This window comes from Oncorhynchus keta, chromosome 2 (assembly GCF_023373465.1).
Source record: "Oncorhynchus keta strain PuntledgeMale-10-30-2019 chromosome 2, Oket_V2, whole genome shotgun sequence".
NCBI lineage: Eukaryota > Metazoa > Chordata > Actinopteri > Salmoniformes > Salmonidae > Oncorhynchus > Oncorhynchus keta.
Genome location: NC_068422.1, coordinates 34494698 through 34522132, shown reverse-complemented (window position 1 = coordinate 34522132; position 27435 = coordinate 34494698). Strand labels below are relative to the sequence as shown.

The 27435-nt window shown below is 43.1% G+C and overlaps 1 protein-coding gene across 31 annotated transcripts in view; it reads right to left on the bottom strand.

The window, feature by feature from the left end:
• Positions 1-27435, bottom strand: part of LOC118399607 (ankyrin-3-like) — a 207307-nt gene that overhangs the window by 49852 nt on the left and 130020 nt on the right. For 21 of the 31 annotated variants that reach the window (XM_052475545.1, XM_052475515.1, XM_052475566.1 and 18 more), the window contains 17 exons: positions 26243-26341; positions 25526-25624; positions 23495-23593; positions 23067-23264; positions 22080-22178; positions 21474-21572; positions 21179-21277; positions 20851-21048; positions 19499-19597; positions 18583-18681; positions 10094-10291; positions 6368-6466; positions 5581-5679; positions 5163-5261; positions 4822-4917; positions 3777-3849; positions 3488-3544 (listed from right to left, as the gene is read on the bottom strand). In XM_052475545.1, the coding sequence (XP_052331505.1) occupies positions 3488-3544; positions 3777-3849; positions 4822-4917; positions 5163-5261; positions 5581-5679; positions 6368-6466; positions 10094-10291; positions 18583-18681; positions 19499-19597; positions 20851-21048; positions 21179-21277; positions 21474-21572; positions 22080-22178; positions 23067-23264; positions 23495-23593; positions 25526-25624; positions 26243-26341 (1909 nt within the window). Of the gene's footprint in view, positions 1-3487; positions 3545-3776; positions 3850-4821; positions 4918-5162; positions 5262-5580; positions 5680-6367; positions 6467-10093; positions 10292-18582; positions 18682-19498; positions 19598-20850; positions 21049-21178; positions 21278-21473; positions 21573-22079; positions 22179-22416; positions 22566-23066; positions 23265-23494; positions 23594-25525; positions 25625-26242; positions 26342-27435 lie in introns of those variants that run through there. The other 10 variants (XM_052475556.1, XM_052475676.1, XM_052475588.1 and 7 more) reach the window with 4 other exon arrangements.

Below are 27435 nucleotides of genomic sequence, written 5' to 3'. Positions count from 1 at the left end.
ATATTTCAAAGGCAATCCGGTAAAAGAGCGTTGTGGTACTCCTAGAAAAACCCTACCACAGCTTTATAAGAGGCCTTGAATAATTTATCAGTGTCAGTCTGATAAAAAGTGGACCAGTACGTCTACTAGGCCCTATGCTCAGTTGGTGGGCTACACATTGGGCTCGAGTGAAACTAAATAACAGCTACTTAGCTCTAGGCTACTTGAAATTAATGACAATAGTAATAAATCCATTACAATCTATTCACAGGCTAACAAAGTCCATTAGCTTGGAGATAGAGAAAAGCTACTTGCAGCATAGCTCTCCTGTCCAGTAAAACCAAACGCAGTTTGGATTGACACTCAAGCCAAAAAGCGAGAGGGTTAAACGCTAGCAGAACTCAACCCGCGAGAGCAACTCAATTATCAAAGAGAAATAAAAGACGGCAGTCCTTGTTGCGACAATCTATCCCCTTCTCCCGGACTCCAGCCTGCAACAAACACTTCACTCTTCCACCGCAGCCCCTCCCCCCAGCAGTCCTGCCTCTGCCGCACTCTTGCTCAGATGGGCTGCAATGTCGCTACAGCTCTTTGCTACATTTGATTCAAATACGGTCCCATTCGCTCACTGACTGTATAACATCAAACGTGAGTAGGATTTTTTAAAAGCTAATGCAGTGGACTACTCAAGACTATAACGTCATACATAGCAAGCCAAGCCAGCATGGACAATTCTCTTCTCCCTCTCCCAGTTTGCTCTCTCTCGCACGGCTCCCGCCTCAGCTACCCTGTAGCCTACAATATTCAACGGAATAGTGCTGCATTCTGCCACACAATTACGAAATGGCCTTATGCACCAATTCCCTGTGTAAAACCCATTCGACAGCAGCTCTCCATAAACTACAGCCTAGCCTGTATGACTTACATAGAAAAACTGCCATGTCTGTCACCACTCTTATTAGATTCCCGTGTTGGTCTTAATATTCCAATTATCCGCAGAACAGAATAACTTCCCCCAATAAATCCAGAGAGGGACGAATGAGGTAGAAAATAAATCCCATGCAGTCATGTGGTTGCAGCTGAAAAAAACTGTTTGGCTATCCTTCCAGCAAAGGACTACTACCCGAAAGCCTACTTAATTGTAACTGATGCGGTTGTTGCTAGTGTAGGGGCGGACTGCATCTCTGCCGCTGCTCTTCCGTTTCGTGCTGCAAACAAAATTCAAACTATGCAGACTTTTCCCGGTAGAGTAAATCCCTGAGCGAAAAAGTAAAAGTGGAAGCCATTTAAGGTCGGAACAAGAGAGTTTGCTTTGCTAATGCATCCATTCGGCTCAGTGAAAGCTCATCTCATTGGATTTGGAGATCAAATCCATCCGTCCGGATAAGCTAGCATCTCCGTCAATGTGCAGGCTGAATGGCACCAAAAACACAGCGGCAGAGGGATAGAGAGGTACTTATTTTCGGACGGGGATAAACTCAGTCTGGTGAGACTGGAGGGAGAAAAAGGCTTTGAAGAACAACCCACTGGAAACCCTCCTGGATTTGTTTTCCTGAGGAGGGGGTGGACGGTGGAAATCTGGCTACATTCCAAAAGGGTGGACCAAAACTGATAATTGGTGCGTCTTTTTGCATCTCAAAGTAGCCAACACTTCCAAGTTATTACTCCTCTAAATTCACAAAGTTTTGTAGTTTGGGTGTTAGGGAGAAATAGGCAACTATTATGACTGGTGACCACTTTTAAACTCATATAGATTTATATCCTGTGGTTATACTAGGCTGAAAATAAGTATATATATATATATATATATTACATACATACAGTCAAAGGTTTGGACACACCTACTCACTCAAGGGTTTTTCTTTATTTTTACTATTTTCTACACCGTAGAATAATAGTGAAGACATCAAAACTATGAAATAACACATATGGAATCATGTATAGTAACAAAAAAAGTGTTAGACGAAATCAAAATATATTCTATATTTGAGATTTTTCAAAGTAGCCCCCCTTTGCCTTGATGACAGCTTTGCACACTCTTGGTGTTATTAGTAAAATAAAATAAAGAAAAACCCTTGAATGAGTAGGTGTGTCCAAACTTTTGAATGGTACTATATATATATATATATATTGTTATTTTCTACCTAGGGCCTGTGCTGTGGACACTGATCCCAGAAGAATGCTGTGGGGACTTTAGACATGATCTCAGGAGCGGGTAATGGAATCAGCGTGCCACTCTGATTACAATAGGACAGGAGTGACCTGTCATGGCCAATTAGATTGCCCCCCAGATAAAGAGATTTGGAGAGATGTAAACTTTTTCTGTCCAGACTAAAGCATGCACTGTGGACTGACTGTCTAGGATTGTTGGTGTAATGTATTTCCAGATGTAACGCCATTGTTCAGTAAGACTTTTCAACATAGCTGCCTTGGTCGGTCTTACACTTAAGGCCATTTAGCAACGTAGTAAACTGTGAGGATAACCTGATCACTGAGAGCCGTAAACATTGCAGTGTGTGTTTATCAGCCCCAGTGTAGACATAGTAAGCACCACCTCTGATCAGTCGCCAGGTGAGTGTGTGGAACTTGTTGAGTCCAGCAGTATCATCTGACACAGAAACCCGACACCCCTCTCTACAGTTTCCTCTGCAACACTCCATGGAAAAACTCATCCATTTTACAGCGGAGTCTGTATATTGCTTCCCAAACACTTGGTGATAACTGAAATGGGCAGTTCTATGATATTAAGTTTTGTCTTACCAACTACCGATACATTGGTATTCATCCATCCACTCAGCATAAAAATGCAACTTGAGATCAGTTAACATGTAACACTTGATTTGTCCCACACACTTTACTAGTTCAGTTGTTGCATGTACAGTTTCTGTGTAGTTGCAAGTAATGTATAATAATGATTGTATTGTTACCAAATATATTGAAATACCATGTAACTACCATGCATGGTATTTTGGCAACAAAGTTAAATGACCCATAACGAATGTGGGAGAAGACACAAGTTAATTCAGCTTTACAGAAGGAAGGCCTATCCTTTATAGCAAATTGCTCTAGAGCCCAAATACTTACATGCAGTGTAACCAGAATGACTGCAGATAGGTCACACCTAACATATCTAATAGCAAGCGAAAGAAAAGTCCAAAAGCTCACACACAAACTTAATTTGTGTCCAGTGTTACTTTCCCTGCTGATTTACACTTGGAGACAATGATTCAGCCCGTGACATCAACTGCGGATACATAGCTCAAACAAGATACTCAGAGAAAGCTGGATTTCAGTGAAAGTAAGCAGAGAGAAAGAGGTGTGTTCTGGCTATTATGTTCCAGATAGCCAGGCAAACCTCAAGCAACAGCAGCTAGTTCGTGAAGCAATGTATCAGCAATGTGGTGAGTTGGTTTGGTTTCCAACGGGTGAGGCGCAGGTGAAGGAATGGGTTTACGTGAAAAGAGTGAAACATACATAAAACTACTGCGTAGAAAAATGGTGCAAATACCTTCGTCAACATCTGAAATACAGTCCTCATTGAGAATTTCCGGCACATTAGCCTTAACTGTGTGATTTGAATACATACAGTAAATCGGAGGTTAATAAGACACGTCAAATGGCACACTTTCACAAATATGAGATGCATCCACACATGCTTTGAATACACAAGACACAGATCAACCCTAAACTGGCGAGGATCCAAACACAATGTTTCACTGTCAGCTCATGGGGGAAGGCACGGCTTAGGTTATAAGGGACATTTTGAAACGGTCACATCATCACATATACACATATACCTTCATCTTCAGACATGTCCAGAAACTCGTTCATAGTCTCGGGGACGTTCATTTTGTGTTTTTCTGTCGTAGTCTGGTGATAAAAGAAGAAAGAGTGAGACATGAGTAATGTAGATGAATGCTACTGTATCCAGTGACCTCTGCTTGGCCCTGGGTGTCACTATTAATAAATCCCTCCTGACACATGGACAGATCAGGTCTCAGGGGCTATTTGAGGAACACCAGGAGATTCAATCTGGCCCTTTCATACAGGTCCCTATTAAACACGTGCGAGAGAATTTGTGGAATCACATGCAGTTACTCTTGTATACTGTTTCAGGGCCAAGTACTATTTTGAGATACACATTAGTAACTCATCCAGTGATTTCAAGGTTTGAGTTGTACAGTATTTTCAGACCTCGTGTTAGGACTCAGCCCAATTTCATCAGAGGAATGAACAAATGTTTATGAATTTATTCTGTACTTACAGATCACCACACACAGATGAACATATAAGGTTAGTGAACTCCAGGCACATGGTCAGATGACTGTAACAAATACTGTACACAGAGACAGACCGCTAGTCTGGATTTTCATTTGTTTTACATACACTAGGAATGCAAATCGATATTTGCTTTGCATTACCATCACACATTAACACAGAGAGCGATCAGCACGTTACAGTACGCACTGCAAGGTGTCTCACGTGTGATAACTGGACTAGTGTTTAGGTACGCATAATGCGTCATCTGTACCTGCTACCAGTACAGCAAAGGGACACAACTCAAGTCTTCCACTGCTGCTGTGTCTACTTGCTCAATTACTATCAGATAAAGGCCTGTGTTTATGCCAGGTGAGTAGACTCATCAATGAGTACAAGACACCAATTGAGATTTACAGTCAAATTGAGTGCCAGAAGCAATATTCACTGGACAAAGGCAAGCGATAACAATGGGCCTAGGCCCCACTGGTCCAAATGAAAACAGAGAGACAAACAAACTTACAGAAAGTTAAACATACAGACCAACAAAGACAAACGGACAAAGAGACAGACTTGGCGTCTTACCACAGAGGTCAGATTCTCATCAGTCAGCGGTATGAGAGTGTCCACCACTGAGATGTAACCAAGGCGACGGGCAATGGACAAGGCTGTGTTCCCGTTCTGTAAAGAGGAGGAGAAGAATTGGAGGTGTAAAAGATAGGAGGTTGTAATATGTGTGTGTTTTTACTTTGTTATTGTGGACACATTAGTGCTGTGTATGTGCATGTATGTACGGTATACAATGTATGTACAGTATACTATTGTACGTGTCCTTCTGCTCTATTTGTCTCTGTGCATCCCTGCTGACTGGGGCTTCTGTCAGAGAGCCGCTGAGACAGCAGGTTTTCCTATGGTGCCTCACTCACCACGGTCAGCTGATTGGCCGAGGCTCCGTGTTGCAGCAGCAGGTTGATGATGTGGGTGTGACCCTGCTGCGCCGCCTGGTGGAGGGGCGTGTAGCCGTTCTGCGGACAGAGAGAAAGGGAGGGATGGCGAGAGGGGTGATAATAGTGAGAGAAAGAATGAGATGGGGGAAAAAATGAGGGGAGTGAGGAAAGGGGAATGCAAAGAGAAAAACGAGAAGGAGAAAATATTAATACAAACAGTGGGGCAGCAAGGGACAGAGGGAGAGAGAGAGAGAGAGAGAGAGAGAGAGAGAGAGAGAGAGAGAGTGGGACCAAAACAAAGAGAGTGTTAGAGAGGTGAAATAAGACACACACACAACCTGACAAAAGTAAATAAGCTCAAATGAACACCACATGGGAGAGATCTTCAGTTGTTTACCTTTGTTTTGCCATCAACTCTGGCCTGGTTCTGTATGAGGAAGTTTGCCATCTTGATGTTGCCATAGTGACAAGCCACATGCAGCGGAGTGTATCCCATCTGTTTTTACCCAAGGAAAAGGGACAGAGAGAGGGGGAACGACAGAGACGAAGGAAGGAAGGTGTGAGCTTGTTACTTCTCATCCTGTGACGGCACAGCCCTTGTGTGAATAGGACGTACCTAGCATTAACTTTACCCAAGTGTGACACACAATTACTATTATCCATCAAGAACTTAATAACACTTCCCTATTAGAAACACCTGATAGAAAAGATGAATGGATGAACAGCCTTGGCTCTATACCTGTGTGCTGTCAGCACAAACACAGTGTGTAACCTTGTGCTGTGTAACCTTGAGCTGCTGCAGGCCTCTGTCTGTGTCCCTGCTATGGGGGGAGGTTGACAATGGGCTGGTCAACTGCATGAAGCAGGGGAGGTTACTGGTAGTGCCGCATGGACAGACAAACACCTGTCACTCAGGTATCCAAATATACTTTATTAATGGCACACCTGAGAACACAGTGCTGCAGAAAGGTGTGTGTGTGTGTGTGTGGGCAGGTGATTATCTTTTATCACTTAATTAAGTAATGCACTACTCTAAACACATTAAGTAATCATCTATAACCCCTGGTCTATGATTGACAGTAGAGAGTTGAAATCAAGGGCATCTCTTTGTCTCACAGTCTTTCACTGTGATAGTCTGTACAGTCTGTTCCCTGTTGTTGCCGTAGAAACAGCATGACCCTCACCTTTGTCTCGGGGTTGATGTCCGCTCCCTGGTTGAGCAGGACTTCTGCCACGTTGACTTTGTCCTCCTGCGCTGCTAAGTGGAGGGGTGTGAGGCCGCTCTGAAAGAGACACGCATGCGGCCATAAACACACACACATGATTAGAATGCCTTTTCCATGGTGGGGGGGAGGGGGGATCACAGTTTTATGAAAGCAAGGGCTCTTTATTCATCCACGTTTTTAAAAAGTAACAGGGATAGGATGTTAGCTAGCAAGGAGGTTGTTTTGAAAATACTTTTTAATCCTGCGGCTGCTCTTGAACTCAGTGAAGAGCATCAGTGAAAATGAGAGACATGTACAAATTACCTCAACTAACCTGTATCCCCGCACATTGACTCGGTACCGGTACCCCCTGTATATAGCCTCGTCATTGTTATTTTATTGTGTAACTTTTATTTGTTTTACATTAGTTTATTTAGTAAATATTTTCATAACTCTATATTCTTAAAACTGCATTGTTGGTTATGGGCTTGTAAGTAAGCATTTCACTGTAAGGTCTACTCCACCTGTTGTATTTGGCTCATGTGACAAATAACATTTGATTTGATCCACTATGCTAATGATGACGCTGTACTGAGAGGTGTTAATCTGCCTTCAACTAGTGCTCATTACGATGACACAGGCCCTCTCGGCTAATATTAGCGGGCTTAAAGCAACCCCAGAAAAGCCTGACCCTGGTATGTCTGTGTATGTGCCTTTGGTTACACGTGTCTGTGGTTGTCAAATCATGTAAAAAATCAAACTTTATTGGTCGTATACACATATTCTGCAGATGTTATCGCAGGTGCAGTGAAATGCTTATGTTTCTACATCCAACAGCGCAGTAATACCTAACCGCACCTCTCTGATTGGGTTAAATGTTGGGTTAAATGCGGAAGACACATTTCAGTTGAAGGCATTCAGTTGTACAACTGACTAGGTATCACCCTTTCCCTTTCCCAATACACACAAATCCCCCAAAAAGAAAGAAATTAAGAAATATAGTAGTTATATAGGATGAGCCTTGACTAGAAAACAGTATAAAAATTTAAAGTGGGTAAAACAGTATGTAAACATAATTAAAGTGACCTGTGTTCAATGACTATGTACATAGGGCTTCAGTCTCTAAGGTGCAGGTCAGAGTACCGGGTTGTAGCTGGCTAGTAACACTGATTAAGTTCAGGGCAATGTACTGGGCAGAGGCTGACTAGTGGTGACTGTTTAACATTCTGATGGCCTGGAGATGTTGTTTTTCAGTCTCTCTGTCCCAGCTTTGATGCACCTTTACTGTCTCTGCCTTGTAGATGGTACCGGGGTGAACAGGCCCTGGCTCGGGTGGCTGAGTTCCTTGATGATCTTCTTGGCCTTCCTGTGACACCAGATGATGTAGAAGTTCTGGAGGGCAGGCAGCTCCTTCATTTTGTTGACGTTGAGGAATACGTTATATTTCCTGGCACCACTCCGTCAGGGCCTTCACCTCCTCCCTGTAGGCCGTCTCGCCATTGTTTATAATCATGCTTACCACTGTTGTGTCGTCAGCAAACTTGACGATTGAGTTGGAAACATGCGTGGGCCACACAGTGGGGCCATGTTGAGGTTAAATGTAGTGGGGGTGTTGTTTGCCTACCTTCACCAGCTTGCGTCGGCTCATCAGGTATTCCAGGATCCAGTTTCACAGTGCGGGGTTCAGACCCAGGGCCCTGAGCTTATTGATGAGCTTGGAGGGCACTATGGTGTTGAAGGCTGAGCTGTAGTCGATGAACAGTTTTCTTACATACGTCAGTATTCCTCTTGTCCAGATGAGATAGGGCAGAGGGCAGTGTACAGTGCGATGGCGATTGCATCATCCGTGGATCTGTTGGGGCGGTATGCAAATTGTAGTGGGTCTACGGTGTTGGGGAAGGTGGAGGTGATATGATCCTCATGAAAGCACTTCATGATGACAGAAGTGAGTGCTACAGGGTGATAGTAATTTAGTTCAGTTACCTTTGCTTTCTTTGATACAGGAACAATGGTGGACATCTTGAAGCAAGTGGGAATAACAGACTGGGATAGATTGAATATGTCCGTAAACACCCCAGCCAGCTGGTCTGCACATGCTCTGAGGATGTGGCTTGGAATACGTGGATAAACATGCTTAAATGCCTTACTCACGTCGGCCACGGAGAACGAGAGCTCACAGTCCATCTGAGCGGCGTCCGCCTGAGTTGGCGGTTCTGTGTTTTCCTCAAAGCGGCGAAGAAGCTGTTTGTTTAGCTTGTCCGTGAGCAAGACATCAGTGTCTGCGACGTGGCTGGCTTTTTCTTTATAACCCGTGATTGTCTGGCACATACGTCTAATGTCTGAGCCGTTGAATTGCGACTCCACTTTGTCCCTATACTGTCGTTTTGCCTTTTTCATTACCTTGTGGAGGGCATAGCTAGTCTGTTTGTACAAATGATGTTCCCAGTCACCTTACCGTGGTTAAATGTGGTGGTTCACACTTTCAGTTTTGCGCAAATGCTGCAAATTTGGATTGATCAGTCCTTAACACAAGTACTTCCTGCTTAAGTTTCTGCCTATATGAGGGGAGGAGCAAAATGGAGGCGTGATCTGATTTGCCAAAGGGCGGGCGGGGGAGTACCAATGGTCAAGAGTGCTCGATGAGCGAGTAGCACAGGAGATGGGTTGATAAAACTTTGGTAGCGTTTTCCTGATTTCCTTTATTAATGTCCCCATGTACAATAAATGTAGCCTCAGGATATACGGTTTCCAGTTTTCACAAAGTCCAGTGTAGTTCCTTGAGTGGAATATTCTCTCGGGAGGTAATGCATTCGGCATTTGATGGTGAGGTATTCCAGATTGGGAGAACAAAAGGACTTGAGTTTCTGTACTTTACCACAATCACACCATGAGTAGTTAAACGTGAAACATACACCTCCAACTTTCTTTTTCCCGGGGAGTTCTTTCTTCCTGTCCCTGCGATGGACAGAGAACCCCACTGGCTGAATGGATGGGGACAGTATATCCGGCGAGAGACATGATTCAGTAAAACAGAGTATGTTACAGTCCCTGGTGTCTGCCTGGAAGGAGATCCTCGTCCTGAGCTTGTATACATTATTGTCCAGGGACTGAACATTAGCGAGTAATATACTCGGAAGCGGTGGATGGTATGCACACCTCCTGACTAAGAGCCTACTCTGACTAAGAGCCTACTCTATGTTTCTCTTCTCAGGTAATGGCGACTTGGAGCAGCCCTCAGGATTAATAGAATTGCCTCAGGAAGTTCAAACCAAGAATCCAATTCAGGGAATTAAAATTTCTGGTTGAAATCCTGGTGAGTGACTGCCAATATACAGTAATATCAAAAAAATACAGCTGTCGGTAATAATTCAAGAAAAGGTTTGAGCAAATATTGTAAAACATATATACAGCAAAGTTAGTTAGGAGCTAGAAACAGGGCGACTATGTTTGTCGGTGCCATCTTGTTGTGCATGTGTGTATCTGAACAGTAGTGTAAAGTATGAGTGTCTGTGTGTCCAAGGTACTGATGGGTCTTGAGGTCTATGAGTGTTGAAATGTAATTTCCACATAAGTTACCATCCTGTGAGGCCAGGTGAGAGTGTGTGTTTGTTGTGTGTGTGTGTGTGCTTATGTGAATGTAGTATAGTGTGCTGTATGTGTGCTTTGTATGTCTGTCTGTCTGTGTATACACAGTATGTGTGTTACCTTGTTGCCCATGTTGACATTGGCGTTCTTGGAGAGGAGCAGAGAGACCAGGTCCACACTGCCCTCCTGTGCAGCCAGGTGAACAGGACTGATGCCCTGGCGGGTCGCAGCGTTGGTGTCCGCCCCGTATTCCAGTAGCGTGGTCCCTATGTCCATCTGGTTCTTCTTGGCAGCTATGTGGAGGGGTGTGTAGCCATTCTAAGAAGAAGAGACACAGGGGAAAGGTATTCAGCACTCTCTGAGTGTACTCTATTCCAGGGTACTTTTTAGCATCGGGACCCCTTTTGTGATAGCAAATTCATCAGGGACCGCCTCATAATATCAGAACACAACTCTTACTTTAGAGTGCGATGTAAATAGCATACAAGCATTTTACAATGACTTCTGCAGTGCATGACCGGAGAAATCAAGGCTCAGGCCCTGTCAGAGAAGATTTTAAAGGCCCTCTTGCCATCAGAGAGAACACTTTGCCTTGGGGCATTTAACAGTTTTTAAGCTATTTTCTTGCAATTCTACACATTTTGCCATGGGGCAGATCGTGCCATTTGCAGTTCTTAAGTTAAAAGTACAGTGTATTTATGCCCCCTGCTCTATTCTACTCTCTTCTATTATTTTTCCAAATATTTATCTGCATGGGACCTCATTAGGGTTCTAGATAAAGAGATGATAACACACAGTACATTAAACATTCCATAATCTTAGCTAGGTGCAATATTTAATTTAAAGCCTTGTTTAGCCTAGGGATATCGTTAGTTTTATTGATTTCATTTAAATAGTCTTGTCAGACAAATTTCAAGCACCAGGATGATGTTAACAGAAACAACATGTTTCACCCTCTTCTTCCTTCACTAGACACACACTACTAAATAACAATAGCGCCAGGCAGGCAGAAAGAGTATTTGGCTGGATGTTAAAGCCGGAACCATCCCAACATTCCCAAAGGGTTTCCCTGGAGAGGACAGTTAGAGGAGCTCCACTGTTGGTATGACATTACAGAGAGGCTTTAACGCCATAAAAAGTCCAAGGAGTGCAGGGCGGTGGGGGGTGTAATGCAGACATAGCTGAGACCATGGGTGGAGGCAGTCGGCAGATATGAAAAAGTGACACAAGCTCTTGACACCTACTTCAACTGTCATATACAGTGTGGCAAAAAAGTATTTAGTCAGCCACCAATTGTGCAAGTTCTCCCACTTAAAAAGATGAGAGAGGCCTGTAATTTTCATCATAGATACACTTCAACTATGACAGACAAAATGAGAAAAATGATGGTGGAAAATAAGTATTTGGTCAATAACAAAAGTTTATCTCAATACTTTGTTATATACCCTTTGTTGACAATGACAGAGGTCAAATATTTTCTGTAAGTCTTCACAAGGTTTTCACACACTGTTGCTGGTATTTTGGCCCATTCCTCCATGCAGATCTCCTCTAGAGCAGTGATGTTTTGGGGCTGTTGCTGGGCAACATGGACTTTCAACTCCCTCCAAAGATTTTCTATGGGGTTGAGATCTGGAGACTGGCTAGGCCACTCCAGGACCTTGAAATGCTTCTTACGAAGCCACTACTTCGTTGCCCGGGCAGTGTGTTTGGAATCATTGTCATGCTGACAGACCCAGCCACATTTCATCTTCAATGCCCTTGCTGATGGTAGGCTTTGTTACTTTGGTCCCAGCTCTCTGCAGGTCATTCACTAGGTCCCCCCGTGTGGTTCTGGGATTTTTGCTCACCGTTCTTGTGATCATTTTGACCCCACGGGGTGAGATCTTGCATGGAGCCCCAGATCGAGGGAGATTATCAGTGGTCTTGTATGTCTTCCATTTCCTAATAATTGCTATTGCAGATTCAGTCTTCCCACCCTGCAAATAAATTCATTAAAAAAATCCTACAATGTGATTTTCTGGATTTTTTTTCTAATTTTGTCTGTCATAGTTGAAGTGTACCTATGATGAAAATTACAGGCTTCTCTCATCTTTTTAAGTGGGAGAACTGGCACAATTGGTGGCTGACTAAATACTTTTTTGCCCCACTGTAATAAATAAGGTAAGTCAGTGCAAGGCAGTGATATTAGTTCATACCATGATAACAAGCATATCATATCAAAGTACGACTACATGTATTAAATCAGATTTGTTTTTTGTATTCTACGACTGTTTTGGGTCATTGGCAAATATTTCCAGACTGTATAATTTTACAGTTTTCCATCTCTCTGTCTATCTGTCTTTGTCTGTCTGTCTGTGTGTGTGTGTGTTTCTGTGACTGAAGCCAGAAGGGCAGGCAGCTGAGAAACACATCAACTGTGTTCTGTCTTGGGACTTATAACCCTTATAATCTCACCAAGCCAAACCTGAGCCTCCAAGAGAAGATTTAGTTCATTTCCAAAAGTGAGACACTGACTGAAGCTTGTTAACACAGATTTACAGTGCCTACTTTTTCCACATTTTGTTTTTTGTGAGCCTGAATTTTGAATGATTTAAATTTAGATTTTGTGTCACTGATCTACACACAATACCCCGTAAGTGGAATTATTTTACAAATTGTTTACAATGTTTACAAATTAATCAAAAATAAAAGACTGAAATGTCTTGAGTCAAAAAGAGTTCAACCATTTTGTTGTGGCAAACCTAATTAAGTTCAGGAGTAAAATAATAAAAATAAATTGCATGGACTCACTCCGTGGGTAATAATAGTGTTTACCCCATCTCTGTGCCCCACATATGCAATTATTTGTACGGTCCCTCAGTCAAGCAGTGAATTTCAAGCACAGATTCAACCACAAAGACCAGGGAGACTTTTCCAATGGTTTGCAAAGAAGGGCACCTATTGGGTAGATGGGTAAAAAAGCAGACATTGAATATCCCTTTGAGCATGGTGCAGTTATGAATTGCACTTTGGATGGTGTATTATTACACCCAGTCACGACAAAGATACAGGGGCCCTTCTTAACTCAGTTGCCAGAGAGGAAGGAAATCGTTCAGGGATTTCACCATGAGGCCAATGGTGATTTTAATACAGTTACATAGTTTAATGGCTGTGATAGGACATAAGTGAGGATGATTCAACAACATTGTAGTTACTCCAAAATACACATAAATGACAGAGTGAAAAGGAGGAAGCCTGTACAGAAAACAAATATTCCAAAACATGCATCCTGTTTGCAATAAGGCACTAAAGTAATACTTCAAAAAATGTGGTAAAGAAATGAACTTTTTGTCCTGAATACAAAGCGTTATGTCTGGGGGAAATCCAACACAACACATCACGAAGTACCACTCTTCATATTTTCAAGCATAGTGGTGGCTGCATCATGTTATGGGTATGCTTATCCTTGGCAAGGGAGTTTTTTGGGGGGATAGAAGAAGCGGAATAGAGCTAAGGACAAGCAAAATCTTAGAGGAAATCTTGGTTCAGTCTGCTTTCCAACAGACACTGGGAGACAAATTCACCTATTAACAGGACAATTACCTAAAACACAATGCCAAATATACACTGGAGTTGCTTACCAAGAATGTTACCAAGAATACCACTGAATGTTCCTGAGTGGCCTAGTTACCGTTTTGATTTAAATAGGCTTGAAAATCTATAGCAAGACTTGAAAATGGCTGTCTAGCAATGATCGACAACCAACTTGACAGAGCTTGAAGGATTTTTTAAAAAGAATAATGTGCAAATATTGTATAATCCAAGTGTGCAAAGCTCTTAGAGACTTACCCAGAAAGACTCACAGCTGTAATCACTGAAAAAGGTGATTTTAACATGTATTGATACAGGGGGTTGAAAAAGTCAAGGGGTGTGAATAGAAAGAGAGAGAGAAATATTGTTTTACAAGGCTTCCTTCATCCAAGACAGTTTTATTGGATGTAAGTGGATAGCCTGAGCATAATTTCCAACACTACAGCAGGGCCTGTATGACCACAAGCCAACCAAAAGGTGACCCTAAATCACTGGACATGGTCCACTCTGGCACACGAATAGCTTTGTCTAACTGTTATGCGGTTTAATAACAGCAGTAACTTAGTTACCATGCTTTTCTATGGGACCACACAGAAGGCTGTGACAGTCTTGACCAACAAGCAAAATGAAGCAGTCAACTTTGCACTCAATCCTATCACACAATAGCACATTTACTAGCCTATATCATCCATGGTTGCTCTTTGAAAGATGGCACTGGAAGTTAAGTCACTCCTATCCTCTCCGGTTCACATCATCATTGTTTAATAAAACACATCAGTTTGTAGCATGATGTACATTTTACTACTAGATGATATACTAGATGATGTATTATTTCAGCTACTAGATGTCTTTAAAGTTAAGCCAATCCAAAGATTACATCTAACTCTCAAAGACAATGTCAAAGACAAGACAGGTCAAGGACAAGAGACAACAAACCAACACTGTGGACCAAAAGGTCAAACATCTACATTATGCCTGCTTTACAGTATGTGGTGCATTTCACAACTCTTAATTCAGAACTCAAACACATCATCAAAAAGACAGTTGTTTCAAAACTCTTAGCACATTTTCAATTGACTAAGTCAAACCGCCAAACTCAGTCACTTTTTCACCAAACTTAATCAGTGTTTCATGTACAAATACATATTCCACACTGCAATACAGGTTCATATCTTTACCTTTCAAGTCTTTGCCTTTCGCAATGCAATGTTTCATTACTTTTGATATGATTCTCTTCACTTTCATTAAAAATACACATTCCCATTACTTAATCCTACTGCTCTTAATTGATGATCACTTAAACCTTAGGTACAGTAATTACTATGATTTTACTTCAGTCACAAATCAAGTGGAAGTTTATTGGTCGAGTACACAAATTAGCTGATGTTACAGCAGGTGCAGCGAAATACTCCTACAATGCAGTAATACAATATCAATACGCAAATAATCCAGAAAGTCCAAAACAAGAAAGAAATGCATCCCCTATACAGTAAACATCTATCCAACATTAGGTTGCACTAGAATTCAGTACTGTAATAACGTAATATATTCCAAAGTGTCAACAGTCAACACATTTTGGTATGTGACCCCAGTGGGACCACTACAATACACAAGTAGAATACAATATACGATTACAATATAGCTGGAAGAGGTATGATTGCCTTCCCCACGAGTGTACCACCCTCCTTCAGGCCATAGATGAAGCAGGCAATGATTTCAATCGAGACATACACTACCGTTCAAAAGTTTGGCCGCACTGTAACGCTCGTCATCGTAAGGAAGACTGGACCAAAGCGCAGCTTGGAAAGTTTTCACGATCTTTATTGTCAAGAATCACTCAAACGAAAATAATGAATACAAAAACGAAAGCGAACAGTTCCGTCTGCCACAGATACTAAACGGAAAACACCCCACAAAACCCAAACGGAAAATGACAATTTATATATGATCCCCAATCAAAGACAATGATAGACAGCTGCCTCTGATTGGGAACCACACTAGGCAAAAACAACAAAGAAATAGAAAACATAGATTCTCCCACCCGAGTCACACCCTGACCTAACCAAACATAGAGAATAAATAAGGATCTCTAGGGTCAGGGCGAGACAGTACACCCCCCACCCCCCCTTATAGGGGAGGGTCCCGGTGGGCATCTACTCTCGGTGGGGGCTCCGGTGGGGGCTCCAGTGCGGGATGCAGACCCCGCCCCGCTTTAGGCTCCCCCCCCACTTCGAGCCGACTCCGGTGCAGGGATTGTCGCCGGGACTGCAGACCGCCGCCGGAGGCTCGGGACTGCAGACCGCCGCCGGAGGCTCGGGACTGCAGACCGCCGCCGGAGGCTCGGGACTGCGGACCGTCGCTGGAGACTCCGGACCGCCGCTGGAGACTCCAGACTGGGAACCCTCGCTGAAGGCTCTGGACTTGGAACCCTCGCTGAAGGCTCAGTGCCATGGATCATCACTGGAGGCTCCGGGACATGGATCATCACTGGAGGCTTCGGGCCATGGATCATCACTGGAGGCTTCGTGCCATGGATTATCACTAGAGGCTCCGGGCCATGGATTATCACTGGAGGCTTCGGACCATGGATCATCACTGGAGGCTTCGTACGTGGAGCGGAACAGGTCTCACCGGACTGAGGAGATGTACTGGAAGCCTGGTGCAGGGAGCTGCCACAACACATCCTGGCTGGATACCCACTCCAGCTTGGTGAGTGTGGAGAGCTGGCACGGGACGCACTGGGCTATGAAGGCGCACTGGAGGCATAGTGTGTAGAGCCGGCGCAGGATATGCTGGGCTGTGGAGGCGCACTGGAGGTCTGGAGCGCAGAGCTGGCACAACGCGTCCTGGCTGAATCCCCGACTGTAGCATGGCAAGTGCGGTGAGCTGGAACAGGCCGCACTGGGCTGTGCTGGCGAACTGGGGATACCGTGCATAGAGCGACGCACCAGAGGCCAGGAGCGCTGAGCCGGCACAATCCGTCCTGTCTGAATGCCCACTCTAGCACGGCAACTGCGGGGAGCTGGAACAGAGCGTACCTGGCTATGAATGCATACTGGAGACACCGTGCGCATCACTGCATAACACGGTGCCTGACCAGTCACACGCTCACCACGGTAAGCACGGGGAGTTGGCTCAGGTCGAAATCCTACCTCCGCCAATCTCCCCGTGTGCCGCCCTCCCAAAATGTTTTTTGGGGGGGCTGCCTCTCGTGCTTCCGTCGTTGCCTTGACTCCTCGTATCGTCACCGTTCCTCTTTCGCTGCCTCCGCCTGCATCCATGGCAGGGTCTTGTCCCCTGCCACTACCTCCTCCCAGGTCCAGGATGTCCTTCACTCCCTTTTCTCCCGGGCCCAGGATCCCTCTTCCTCCTGGCCACGCTGCTTGGTCCTTTTTTGGTGGGGTGTTCTGTAACGCTCGTCGTTGTAAGGAAGAGTGGACCAAAGCGCAGCTTGGAAAGTGTTCATGATCTTTATTGTCAAGAATCACTCAAACAAAAATAACGAATACAAAAACGAAAGCGAACAGTTCCGTCAGGCACAGATAATAAACGGAAAACAACACCCCACAAAATCCAAACGGAAAATGCAACTTATATATGATCCCCAATCAGAGACAACAATAGACAGCTGCCTCTGATTGGGAACCACACTAGGCAAAAACAACAAAGAAATAGAAAACATAGATTCTCCCACCCGAGTCACACCCTGACCTAACCAAACAAAGAGAATAAATAAGGTAAATAATAAATAATATTTCTAAGGTCAGGGCATGACAGGGACTTAGAAATGTCCTTTTCTTTTTAAAGAAAAGCTAATTTTCTGTCCATTAAAATAACATCAAATTGATCAGAAATACAGTGTAGACATTATTAATGTTGTAAATGACAATTGTAGCTGGAAACGGCAGATTTCTTTTAATGGAATATCTACATAGGTGTACAGAGGCCCATTACCAGCAACCATCACTCCTGTGTCCCAATGGCAAGTTGTGTTAGCTAATACAAGTTTATCATTTTAAAAGGCTAATTGATAATTAGAAAACCCTTTTTCGAATTATGTTAGCACAGCTGAAAACTGTTGTCCTGATTAAAGAAGCAATAAAACTGGCCTTATTTAGACTAGTAGAGTATCTGGAGCATCAGCATTTGTGGGTTCAATTACAGGCTCAAAACGGCCAGAAACAAAGACCTTTCCTCTGAATCTCGTCAGTGTATTCCTGTTCTGAGAAATTAAGGCTATTCCATGTGAGAAATTGCCAAGACACTGAAGATCTGATACAATTCTGTGTACTACTCCCTTCACAGAACAGCGCAAACTGTCTCTAACCAGAATAGAAAGAGGAGTGGGAGTCCCCTGAGCAACTGATCAAGAGGACAAGTACATTAGAGTGTCCAGCTTGAGAAACAGACGCCTCACAAGTCCTCAACTGGCAGCTTCATTAAATAGTACCCACAAAACACCAGTCTCAACGTCAACAGGGAAGAGGTGACTACGGGATGCTGACCTTCTAGGCAAAGTTACAAAGAAAAAGCCATATCTCAGACTGGCCAATAAAAAGAAAAGATTAAGATGGGCAAAAGAACATAGACTCTAGACAGAGATATGGCTTTTTCTTCGCAACTCTCCCTAGAAGGCCAGCATCCCGGAGTCGCCTCTTCACTGTTGACGTTGAGACTGTACAATATGTTGCATTTGTTGCTATTGGATTAACTGCTTGTTAAAATAACTAAATTGAGAATATATCATTATGCTGTATTTTGGTGATTAAACATATATTTTAGATCAATGATTGTGTGGCGCAAGATGTCTACAAACAAAATGAATACAGAATGAAAGGTGTTGAATGCGAGACTGGCTGTGTTGCAAGTGTTACCAGTTTGGAGTTTTGTACTAAGAGTTTAGAAAATTCACCAGATACTTCTGAAAATTGTACCAAAGCGCAAAAAAAAAACTGTAATCAGATCAATGAATCCAAATCAGTATGGTACTAGTCCCATTATGCTGACTGTGTATGACATTGTGTGTTTGAGTGAAGTACCTTGGCGGAGGCGTGGGGAGATGCTCCCTGATCCAGAAGCAGTAGAGCCACTCTCTGATTATCGTAGTGAGCAGCTACATGCAGTGGAGTTAGCCCACTCTAAAACACACACACATGCAACACGACATTAGAAGGAGCACAAACATCAAAGCACCAGCAGGGGGGAAGCCAGAACATAATCAGAACAGACGGAAAAGCCATGGAGCTGATGGAACCCACTTCAGACGGGGACCTGTTTTAGCGTGACACCAATGAGCACACAAAGCTGAATGAAACCCACTGACAGTGCATCCACACAACTAGCAAAATAAAGAATATTTCAACAGAAATATATCCAGCAGAAAATATATTTCTAGTGATATACACTCACCCAGGAAACCAAATTATGGTATTGTGTGTGCGTGACAGCCTGCATATTATTTTGCTACAGTGTGGATACACCATTAGATGGGAACTTGTTTAAGCGTGACACCACCAAGCACTGTTAAACCACAAACCACAAACAAAGTTATTTTAGGAGACTCCATCTTCATTATGATACCTGCTTGCTTTTATATTTAGCACTCTCAGATGGATGGACAAGCATCTGTTTGCTGTGCCGTCTTGGGAGAAGTCATGATTTCCCTCAGCCGCCCTGCAGCTCCTACAGTCTATCTTCAGTAGGGTTCTGCTACTTTTCAGAGAGACGCGGGTGATACTTTGGTAGGAGACCAAAGTCCTACAGGATGTCGTATGACATCCATTCCAACAGAGGCGAGGGGAGAGTGGACCTCTACTATCTCACTCACTCTATTGAATTATGAATTATATTGCTCTCAAACACCACAACCAATCCCATAGAACTAGAAGCAATTCCAATTCTACGGCCAAGTGAATGTTATTGTATTTCAAGAGTTGCTCTCTTCCCATATCCTACCTTTCCAGCTGCATCTGGAGCTGCTCTCTTCTGAAGAAGCAGGCTGGCCACTTCCATCTTCCCATACTTGGCTGCCACGTGAAGAGGACTGAACCCTTTCTGTAGAAGACATCAGGAGACACAGCATCAACATGAGACAGCCAGGGAGAACCGACCTGCTCTGACAACCTAACTGACAGCACTGTCTGTTAAACAGGAGAGCTGAAGTGCATTCAAGATGTGCAATGTTCTGCAATGTTGCAAACAGCAACAGACGGGGGACACTGCAACGGCATACTGTTAAATAACCTTATAGCAGGGTCTCGTTCACTTTCGATTCATTGCCATGTGAAAGGAAGTATGGTGGGTGGGAAAGGTGTTTGGCTTGCTCAGTGCATTGTGATAACCTGAGAAATGATGTCACTGGGTCTGTTTTTCATATCCTATTCGTCATCTATAAAAGGATAGTGTATAATGTGATCATGTTCATCTTGGCGAAGTCCCTCTGTGTTAGGGAGGGTATTTTAAGAAATTAGGTCATATTTTCCAGAGGAATGTGGAACTCCTACAGATAACTCCCATATCACACACAGCAACGTTTGGCCTAATTTTTCCTAATGTTGTAATACACACTCAAAATTGTCGTCAGGGCCTATTTTTCTTCAGGTGCTGTTCTCTATTTTCTAACATCTCCAAAGGAATTATACTTGTTGTCGGTCGTCATTGTAAATAATAATTTGTTCTTAACTGACTTGCCTAGTTAAAGAAAGGTTAAATCAATAAATAAAACATTAAATGGTATTATTGTTAAAACAAAATGAATGTGTGTTTGGTTTGGCGATTTGGCGCCCTCTGCAGTCACTGGTTTAGTCAGCACAGCCAATCAACTGGTCCCACTATGATTTGACGTCATGTCTCTGGACAGCTACGGTATCTAAGGTACAATCCCCTCAGATATAGATAGATAGATAGATAGATAGATAGATAGATAGATAGATAGATAGATAGATAGATAGGAAGATACAGAGGCACAAAATCACATACACATGCACCAATTCCCCAAGGTCTTATTTGACCTTCAAGAAGATCATAGCTCAATTACATGAGTAAAAGCATAAGGAAAATAGCTTCCATGTCATTTTCATCCTGATAAGCTTTAGGAAATTAAAAAGAAAAAGAAACACCAGTGATAAGGAAAAGTTAGACTATAGACTATAGTTCACCAATCAATGGTAGAAATGTTCAATCCACACGGTCCTTAGCCTGACCCTGCTGATCATCAACTGACTAAACCACAACGACCATGGTTGAACTATTATTTGTGAGTGATTGCTTTTAGTTTTCTGGTTGGACCCTAACCCAATCACACAGACCTTAGTGGAGGCTGAGAGCGATGCACCCTGGTCCAGCAGCATGGCGGCTACGTCCTCGTGACCTTCGCGGGCAGCCAGGTGGAGAGGTGTGTAGCCCGACGTGGTGGCAGCATTGGCAGAAGCCCCCCGCTGCAGCAGCTGCTGGACGATGTCAGCCTTCCCCAGCCGGCTAGAGATGTGCAGCGCCGTCTGGTCGTCCTGGGGGGAGACAAATACTATTATATTCTGTCCATTCTCTTCACAATGTGCAAAAAAGTGACACCACATTGGTTCTCAACCCAGTTCGACAACATAGGTGTGTGTGGAGGGCTCCCTGACCCCTGCTCACCTTGGCCTTGGTCTCCACATTAGCTCCATTCTGCAGCAGGTATCGCACCACGTCCGCCTGACCCGCCCGTGCTGCCATGTGCAGCGCTGTCTCACCCCTCTGGAACAGACAGACAGACAGACAGACAGACAGACAGACAGACAGACAGACAGACAGACAGACAGACAGACAGACAGACAGACAGACAGACAGACAGACAGACATTGGTCATCTGCATAGTATGTGTTACTCAATTTTGACTAGCTTATCATTTTTTGTTGAATTTCTGAAGAGCTGAGTGTCGTGTGACACCCACCACGTTGGTGGTGTTGGGTGAAGCTCCGTGATGTGTCAGAGAGTTGACAATGTTATCATGTCCCATGAAGGCTGCCACGTGGATAGGAGTAAGTCCAGACTGCAAGCAAATCACAATGATAGTTACCAATCAATAGCATGGGTTCAACTGTACTGTATACCTTCGAACAGGGGTGTCAAACATATGTCCCAAAATCGAAACTGTGTAGAAATGATAATGGACCTACATTCAAACAGTTTCTTTACTGTGTCCAACTTGCTAATAATCACTGAAATGAAACCTAGACAGTCAGGGAGCGTGGAATATTCCCAAAACGATGGATAAGGGACTATTTTTTAGCAAATTTTGACACCAAGGAAATATAACATATTTTCAGTGCAGCCCTACAGACCTCGTTGAAGACCAAATGCAGTCCACGAGGCAAAATGAGTTTGACACTTCTGTCTTATAGTAAGAGAAATGCTCACATGAATTATTTTCAACTGTACCTAAACAAAATGATTCATTTGTCTAAGATCTTTGAAGTTCCCAACCCAGTCTGTCCTCCGACCCCTAACGCCCTGTGTGTTACCCCAGGCCCAGCCCAGCCTTCTAACCCTAGCGTACCTCGGTCACAGCCTGGATCGATGCGCCGTGTTTCAGCAGCAGCTCCATCACTTTGGCGCGGTTCTTCTTGCAGGCGATGTGAAGCGGGGTGAAGCCGTTCTAGAAACAGAATACCACAAAACCAAGTCTATAAACAGAGACTACTCAACTCCTCAGGTATTTCCCCTATTTTTCTATGTAATAGTTTAAACATGTGAGAGAGTAAGCTCCTGTTGTAAACCTTAACGGAGTTTTATGCCACAGTCGTGTAACAATTATCCACACATTTTCTCCTTGCCAGTAAACCTCAGAGTCACCACAACCACGGTTTCAGTCACCACAAAGTATAACAACTTACTCAGTGATGTGTCCCAAATCAGTCTTTTCTCTCAGAACACAGGCACGCACACATATGTGCACTCTCAAACACAAACACACACAGAAACATCTATCTATACGAGAGCTTTATGAGAGCTCAACCTACTGTGTTGTTGTGAATGGCACATAACTGAGGGATGGGCGTGCATTGTCTCTGATTACTTTTATCAGTATGGAAAGGGGAAGTTACTGTGCAATCAGGAAATGATCCTGGCTAAAGAAAAAGACAGTTGCCGACCCCACCCAGGGCGCCAAAGTGTAACGAAGTCATAACTCCATCTCACTGTCTTTCCCTTTCTTATTCCCCCATTCTCACTCTATCTCGTTGTCACTTGCAATTGAGATTTTCCTCTCATCATCACCGCAAACAGGACACAAACAGAAACAACTACCAGAACTTTACACAAGAGTAGTCAGCAGAGTGACATGAAAAATCCGTCCCTCCCTCTCCACAACTCATTTGAGCTCCCGCCCTCAGGTCGCAGGTTCAGGGTTCTGTGTGCACGGAAATGCTGATATGAAAGGTTGTTTGTACCTACAGCATTTGCATTTGAAACCTGAATTTGTACACCCTGAAAATCTATCTCTCTTCTTACACATGCAGCCCAACCATCCACCCCTCTTTCTCACCAGTGCTTTAGCGTTTGGGTTGGCTTTCTTGTCCACTATGAGCTTGGCCACTTTGTAGTGTCCACAGTGGGCGGCCACGTGTAGCGCTGTCAGGTAGTCATTGGTGACATCATCGACAGGGACGTCATTCTGGAGGAGTAGCTGGACACAGTTGATGTGGTCGCCCTGAGTGGCCATGTGCAAAGGGGACAGCCCGTTCTAGAAGTGTTACAGACATAATGTTATTATATCAATGATCTGTAGTGGTTTAAAATGGAACAGTGTAGAAAAGTTTTGTGACAATCACAATTCTATCAATGGTAGGAGACATTTGCAAACAATTTTAGATCAATGCGCCTTGAAAGTTACATGGATGAACATGTGTTTTACAAGTTAGATGCAAGTATTATAATTTGAGCAACAAAGTATACGATAGGAGCAGGTGTTACCTTTGTCTTGGACAGAATGGGTGCTCCGCGGTCCAGCAGAATCTCAACCACTTGTTCATGACCGCTCCTCGCTCCACAGTGAAGAGGTGTCAGTCCGTCCTACACACAACAACACGGTCAATAGGACCACAGAGTGGAAGGTCATGAAACATTCAGCCTACTATGGACTGAAAAAAAAACAAGTCTTGATAATATGTAAGTGAGTGCATACATACTGTAATAGAACAGGGTTAAAAAAATATATAACATGACCTTTCATCAATGACAAAGTGCTGCATGCTAGGCATGTTAGGCATATACAGTACCAGTCAAAAGTTTGGACACACCTACTCATTCGAGTGTTTTTCTTTATGTTTACTGTTTTCTTCATTGTAGAATAATAGTGAAAGACATCAAAACTATGAAATAACACATATGGAATCATATGGTCACCAAAAGAGTGTTAAACAAATAAACAAATATGTTATATTTGAGATTCTTCAAAGTAGCCACCCTTCGCCTTGATGACAGCTTTGCACACTCTTGGCATTCTCTCAACCTGTCTTGAAGGAGTTCCCACATATGCTGAGCACTTGTTGGCTGCTTTTCCTTCACTGTGCGGTCCAACTCATCCCAAACCATCTCAATTGGGTTGAGGTAGGGTGATTGTGGAGGCCAGGTCATCTGATGCAGCACTCCATCACTCTCCTTCTTGGTCAAATAGCCCTTACAGAGCCTGGATGTGTGTTGGGTCATTATCCTGTTGAATAACAAATGATAGTCCCACTAAGAATGTTGTGGTAGCCATGCTGGTTAAGTATGCCTTGAATTCTAAATAAATCACAGACAGTGTCACCATCACACCTCCTCCTCCATGTTTCACAGTGGGAACCACACATGCAGAGATCATCCTTTCACTGACTCTGCATATCACAAAGACAAGACGGTTGGAACCAAAAATCTCAAATTTGGACTTATCAGACCAAAGGACAGATTTCCACCGGTTTAATGTCCACTGCTCGTGTTTCTTGGTCAAAGCAAGTCTCTTCTTCTTATTGGTGTCCTTTCTTCGCAGCAATTCAACCATGAAGGCCTGATTCACACAGTCTCCTCTGAACAGTTGATGTTGAGATGTGTCTCTTACTTCAACTCTGTGAAGCATTTATTTGGGCTACAATTTCTGAGGCTGGTAACTTCAATGAACTTATCCTTTGCAGCAGAGGTAACTTCCTTTCCTGTGGCGGTCCTCATGAGAGCCAGTTTCATCATAGAGCTCGATAGTTTTTTGCAACTGCACTTGAATAAACTTTTAAAGTTTTAGAAATGTTCCTGATTGACTGACCGTCATGTCTTAAAGTAATGATGGACTGTTGTTTCTCTTAGCTTATTTGAGCTGTTCTTGCCATAATATGGACTTGGTCTTTTCCAAAATAGGGCTATCTTCTATATACCAACTCTACCTTGTCACAACACAACTGATTGGCTCAAGCTCATTAAGAAGGAAAGAAATTCCACAAATTAACTTTTAATAAAGCACACCTGTTAAATGAAATGCATTTCAGTTGACTACCTCATGAAGCTGGTTGAGAGAATGCCAAAAGTGTTCAAAGCTGTCATCAAGGTAAAGGATGGCATCAAGGTAAAGGATGGCATCAAGGTAAAGGATGGCATCAAGGTAAAGGATGGCATCAAGGTAAAGGATGGCATCAAGGTAAAGGATGGCATCAAGGTAAAGGATGGCATCAAGGTAAAGGATGGCATCAAGGTAAAGGATGGCATCAAGGTAAAGGATGGCATCAAGGTAAAGGATGGCATCAAGGTAAAGGATGGCATCAAGGTAAAGGATTTTTTGGTTACTACATTGACACCATGTGTTCATATGTGTTATTTCATAGCTTTGATGTCTTCAGTATTATTCTATGATGTAGAAAATAGTCAAAATAAAGAAAAACCCTGCATGAGTAGGTGTCCAAACCTTTACTGGTACTGTATATTAATATATTAGTATATATATTTGAACAATGTTCTATTTAATTCTGTGAAGGCACTCACCTTGGTCTTGCCATCTATTTTGGAGCCTCTGTCCAACAGCAGTTTGACCATATTACTATTTCCTCTTTTAGATGCCACATGGAGAGGTGTGATGTCATTCTGTTAGAACAGAGAGAGGAGGTCGGAGTGAGCCACACAGTACAGAGCTGTGAATATTATCTGGATGTGGTCCATATGGCAATACTAATAAACCTAAACAGCATCTGAATCCAGCAAGGGAAAGACACCAGCCTTATGTTGTTACAAAAACATAATTTGAGAAACAAACAACAATTTGACAAACTGATATTCAAAGTATTCTGAATATCACATGTGGTATGTTTAACTAAGTGGGTGGAAAGCTGTTCATTCTTGAGTATTATACTCCATCTCTTGTGTAATTTACTGTGGAGCGAATCATTCATTACTGTCGACTTCCAACAGAAACACAAACACTACAGCTTGACGCTGCCATTTCATATAATCACAAGCTATCATTGTTACCCATTAGGCTAAGCTCTAATGTTGACGCATTAGGGGGTCTGTTGTTGTTACATTCCTTCATACGTGTTGTTATGATTTTGACACTATCATTGTATGATCTGAGTACAGTATATTGGCAGTGGGAGGGTGGGGTGATTTGAAGCACTATATGATGCAAAGAGGATGCAGTCTGTCGTGTGTAATGGAGTGTGGCTAGTAGCTCCTCCTGTCCAGCAGAGGGCAGAGCAGCCTTACCCTGGCCATGAAGTCCACAGCGGCCCCTCGGTTCAGCAGAAGCGTGGCCACGTTGATGTTGCCATAGTGAGCAGCGATGTGGAGAGGAGTGAAGCCGCTCTGAGGGAGCAGGAGAGCAGAGCACACAACAACGACACAGGAGTCAGAGACAACCAGGGGTTTGATATTAGTCTCTCATATTATCTATACTTGAATATGTATACGGGCTACTAATGTACACATAAACAATCAAACATGACTTTTCTCACTGTGGCAGAGAAAGTCTTTGTTTTGAAAACCCGAACACAAATCCCGTAGACTAGAGTGTGAATGGTATGTTGATGTTCATATGTCATACTATTCGAAGTGATCATGAGCTTTCATGATTATTTCAACCTTACAACAGTTTCATACTGGACCGTAACACATGAACTACCACACAATAAGGATAGACATAGGGATATAAAGTCTGCAGTTACAGACTGTAGTTTATGTAGGATTACAACAGCCTGTTGACCCCATGTATCATAAATACATGGTGTCTTCATATGTGAATGTAACCTATTTAATTCACTGGGGGCTTCCTAATGAAACCATGGCTTAGAGTGAAGCAGCATTCCAAGCAAGAGGAATATAAGGGAAATGGCACAACTCAGCTAAAGGTATCCAATCAGAGAGATCATTTTAGATAAAGCTATCAATTTACAGAGATCCCCCATTTCAATTAGCCAATAAACCAATACAAGGCAGGTGGTTGACCAAGCTTCCAGCACATAAACCACTAAGTTGTGAGCATTATACACTCGTCTATTTCTGTTCTAAGAATAAACAAATCAGCTTGAGGTTTCATTCAAATAAGAGATGTTTTTGCATTAAACACTTAATCATAAATGTAATATATCTGACATTCACCATGGGACACAGATGGTTCCATTAAGTTTAAAACATATTAGAAGGAGTTAATCCAACTACCCAAACTATTTATTGGCAATGCTTTTAGCATCTACTATCATGCAGTGATATCTACATTTACAAAGCCAAGTAAAGATACTAGCCATATCCACCAGCCTGGTAGCCATGCTGACCAAAGCAGGCATTCTGAGAGGGCAGACTGCTCTGCCATTGTTTTTGCTGGGGTGAGGTCCTTCTGTTTTTACTCTGGAAACAGCACTAACAGACATAACTAATGTCCCATGCACAAGCCTAAAGGGGCT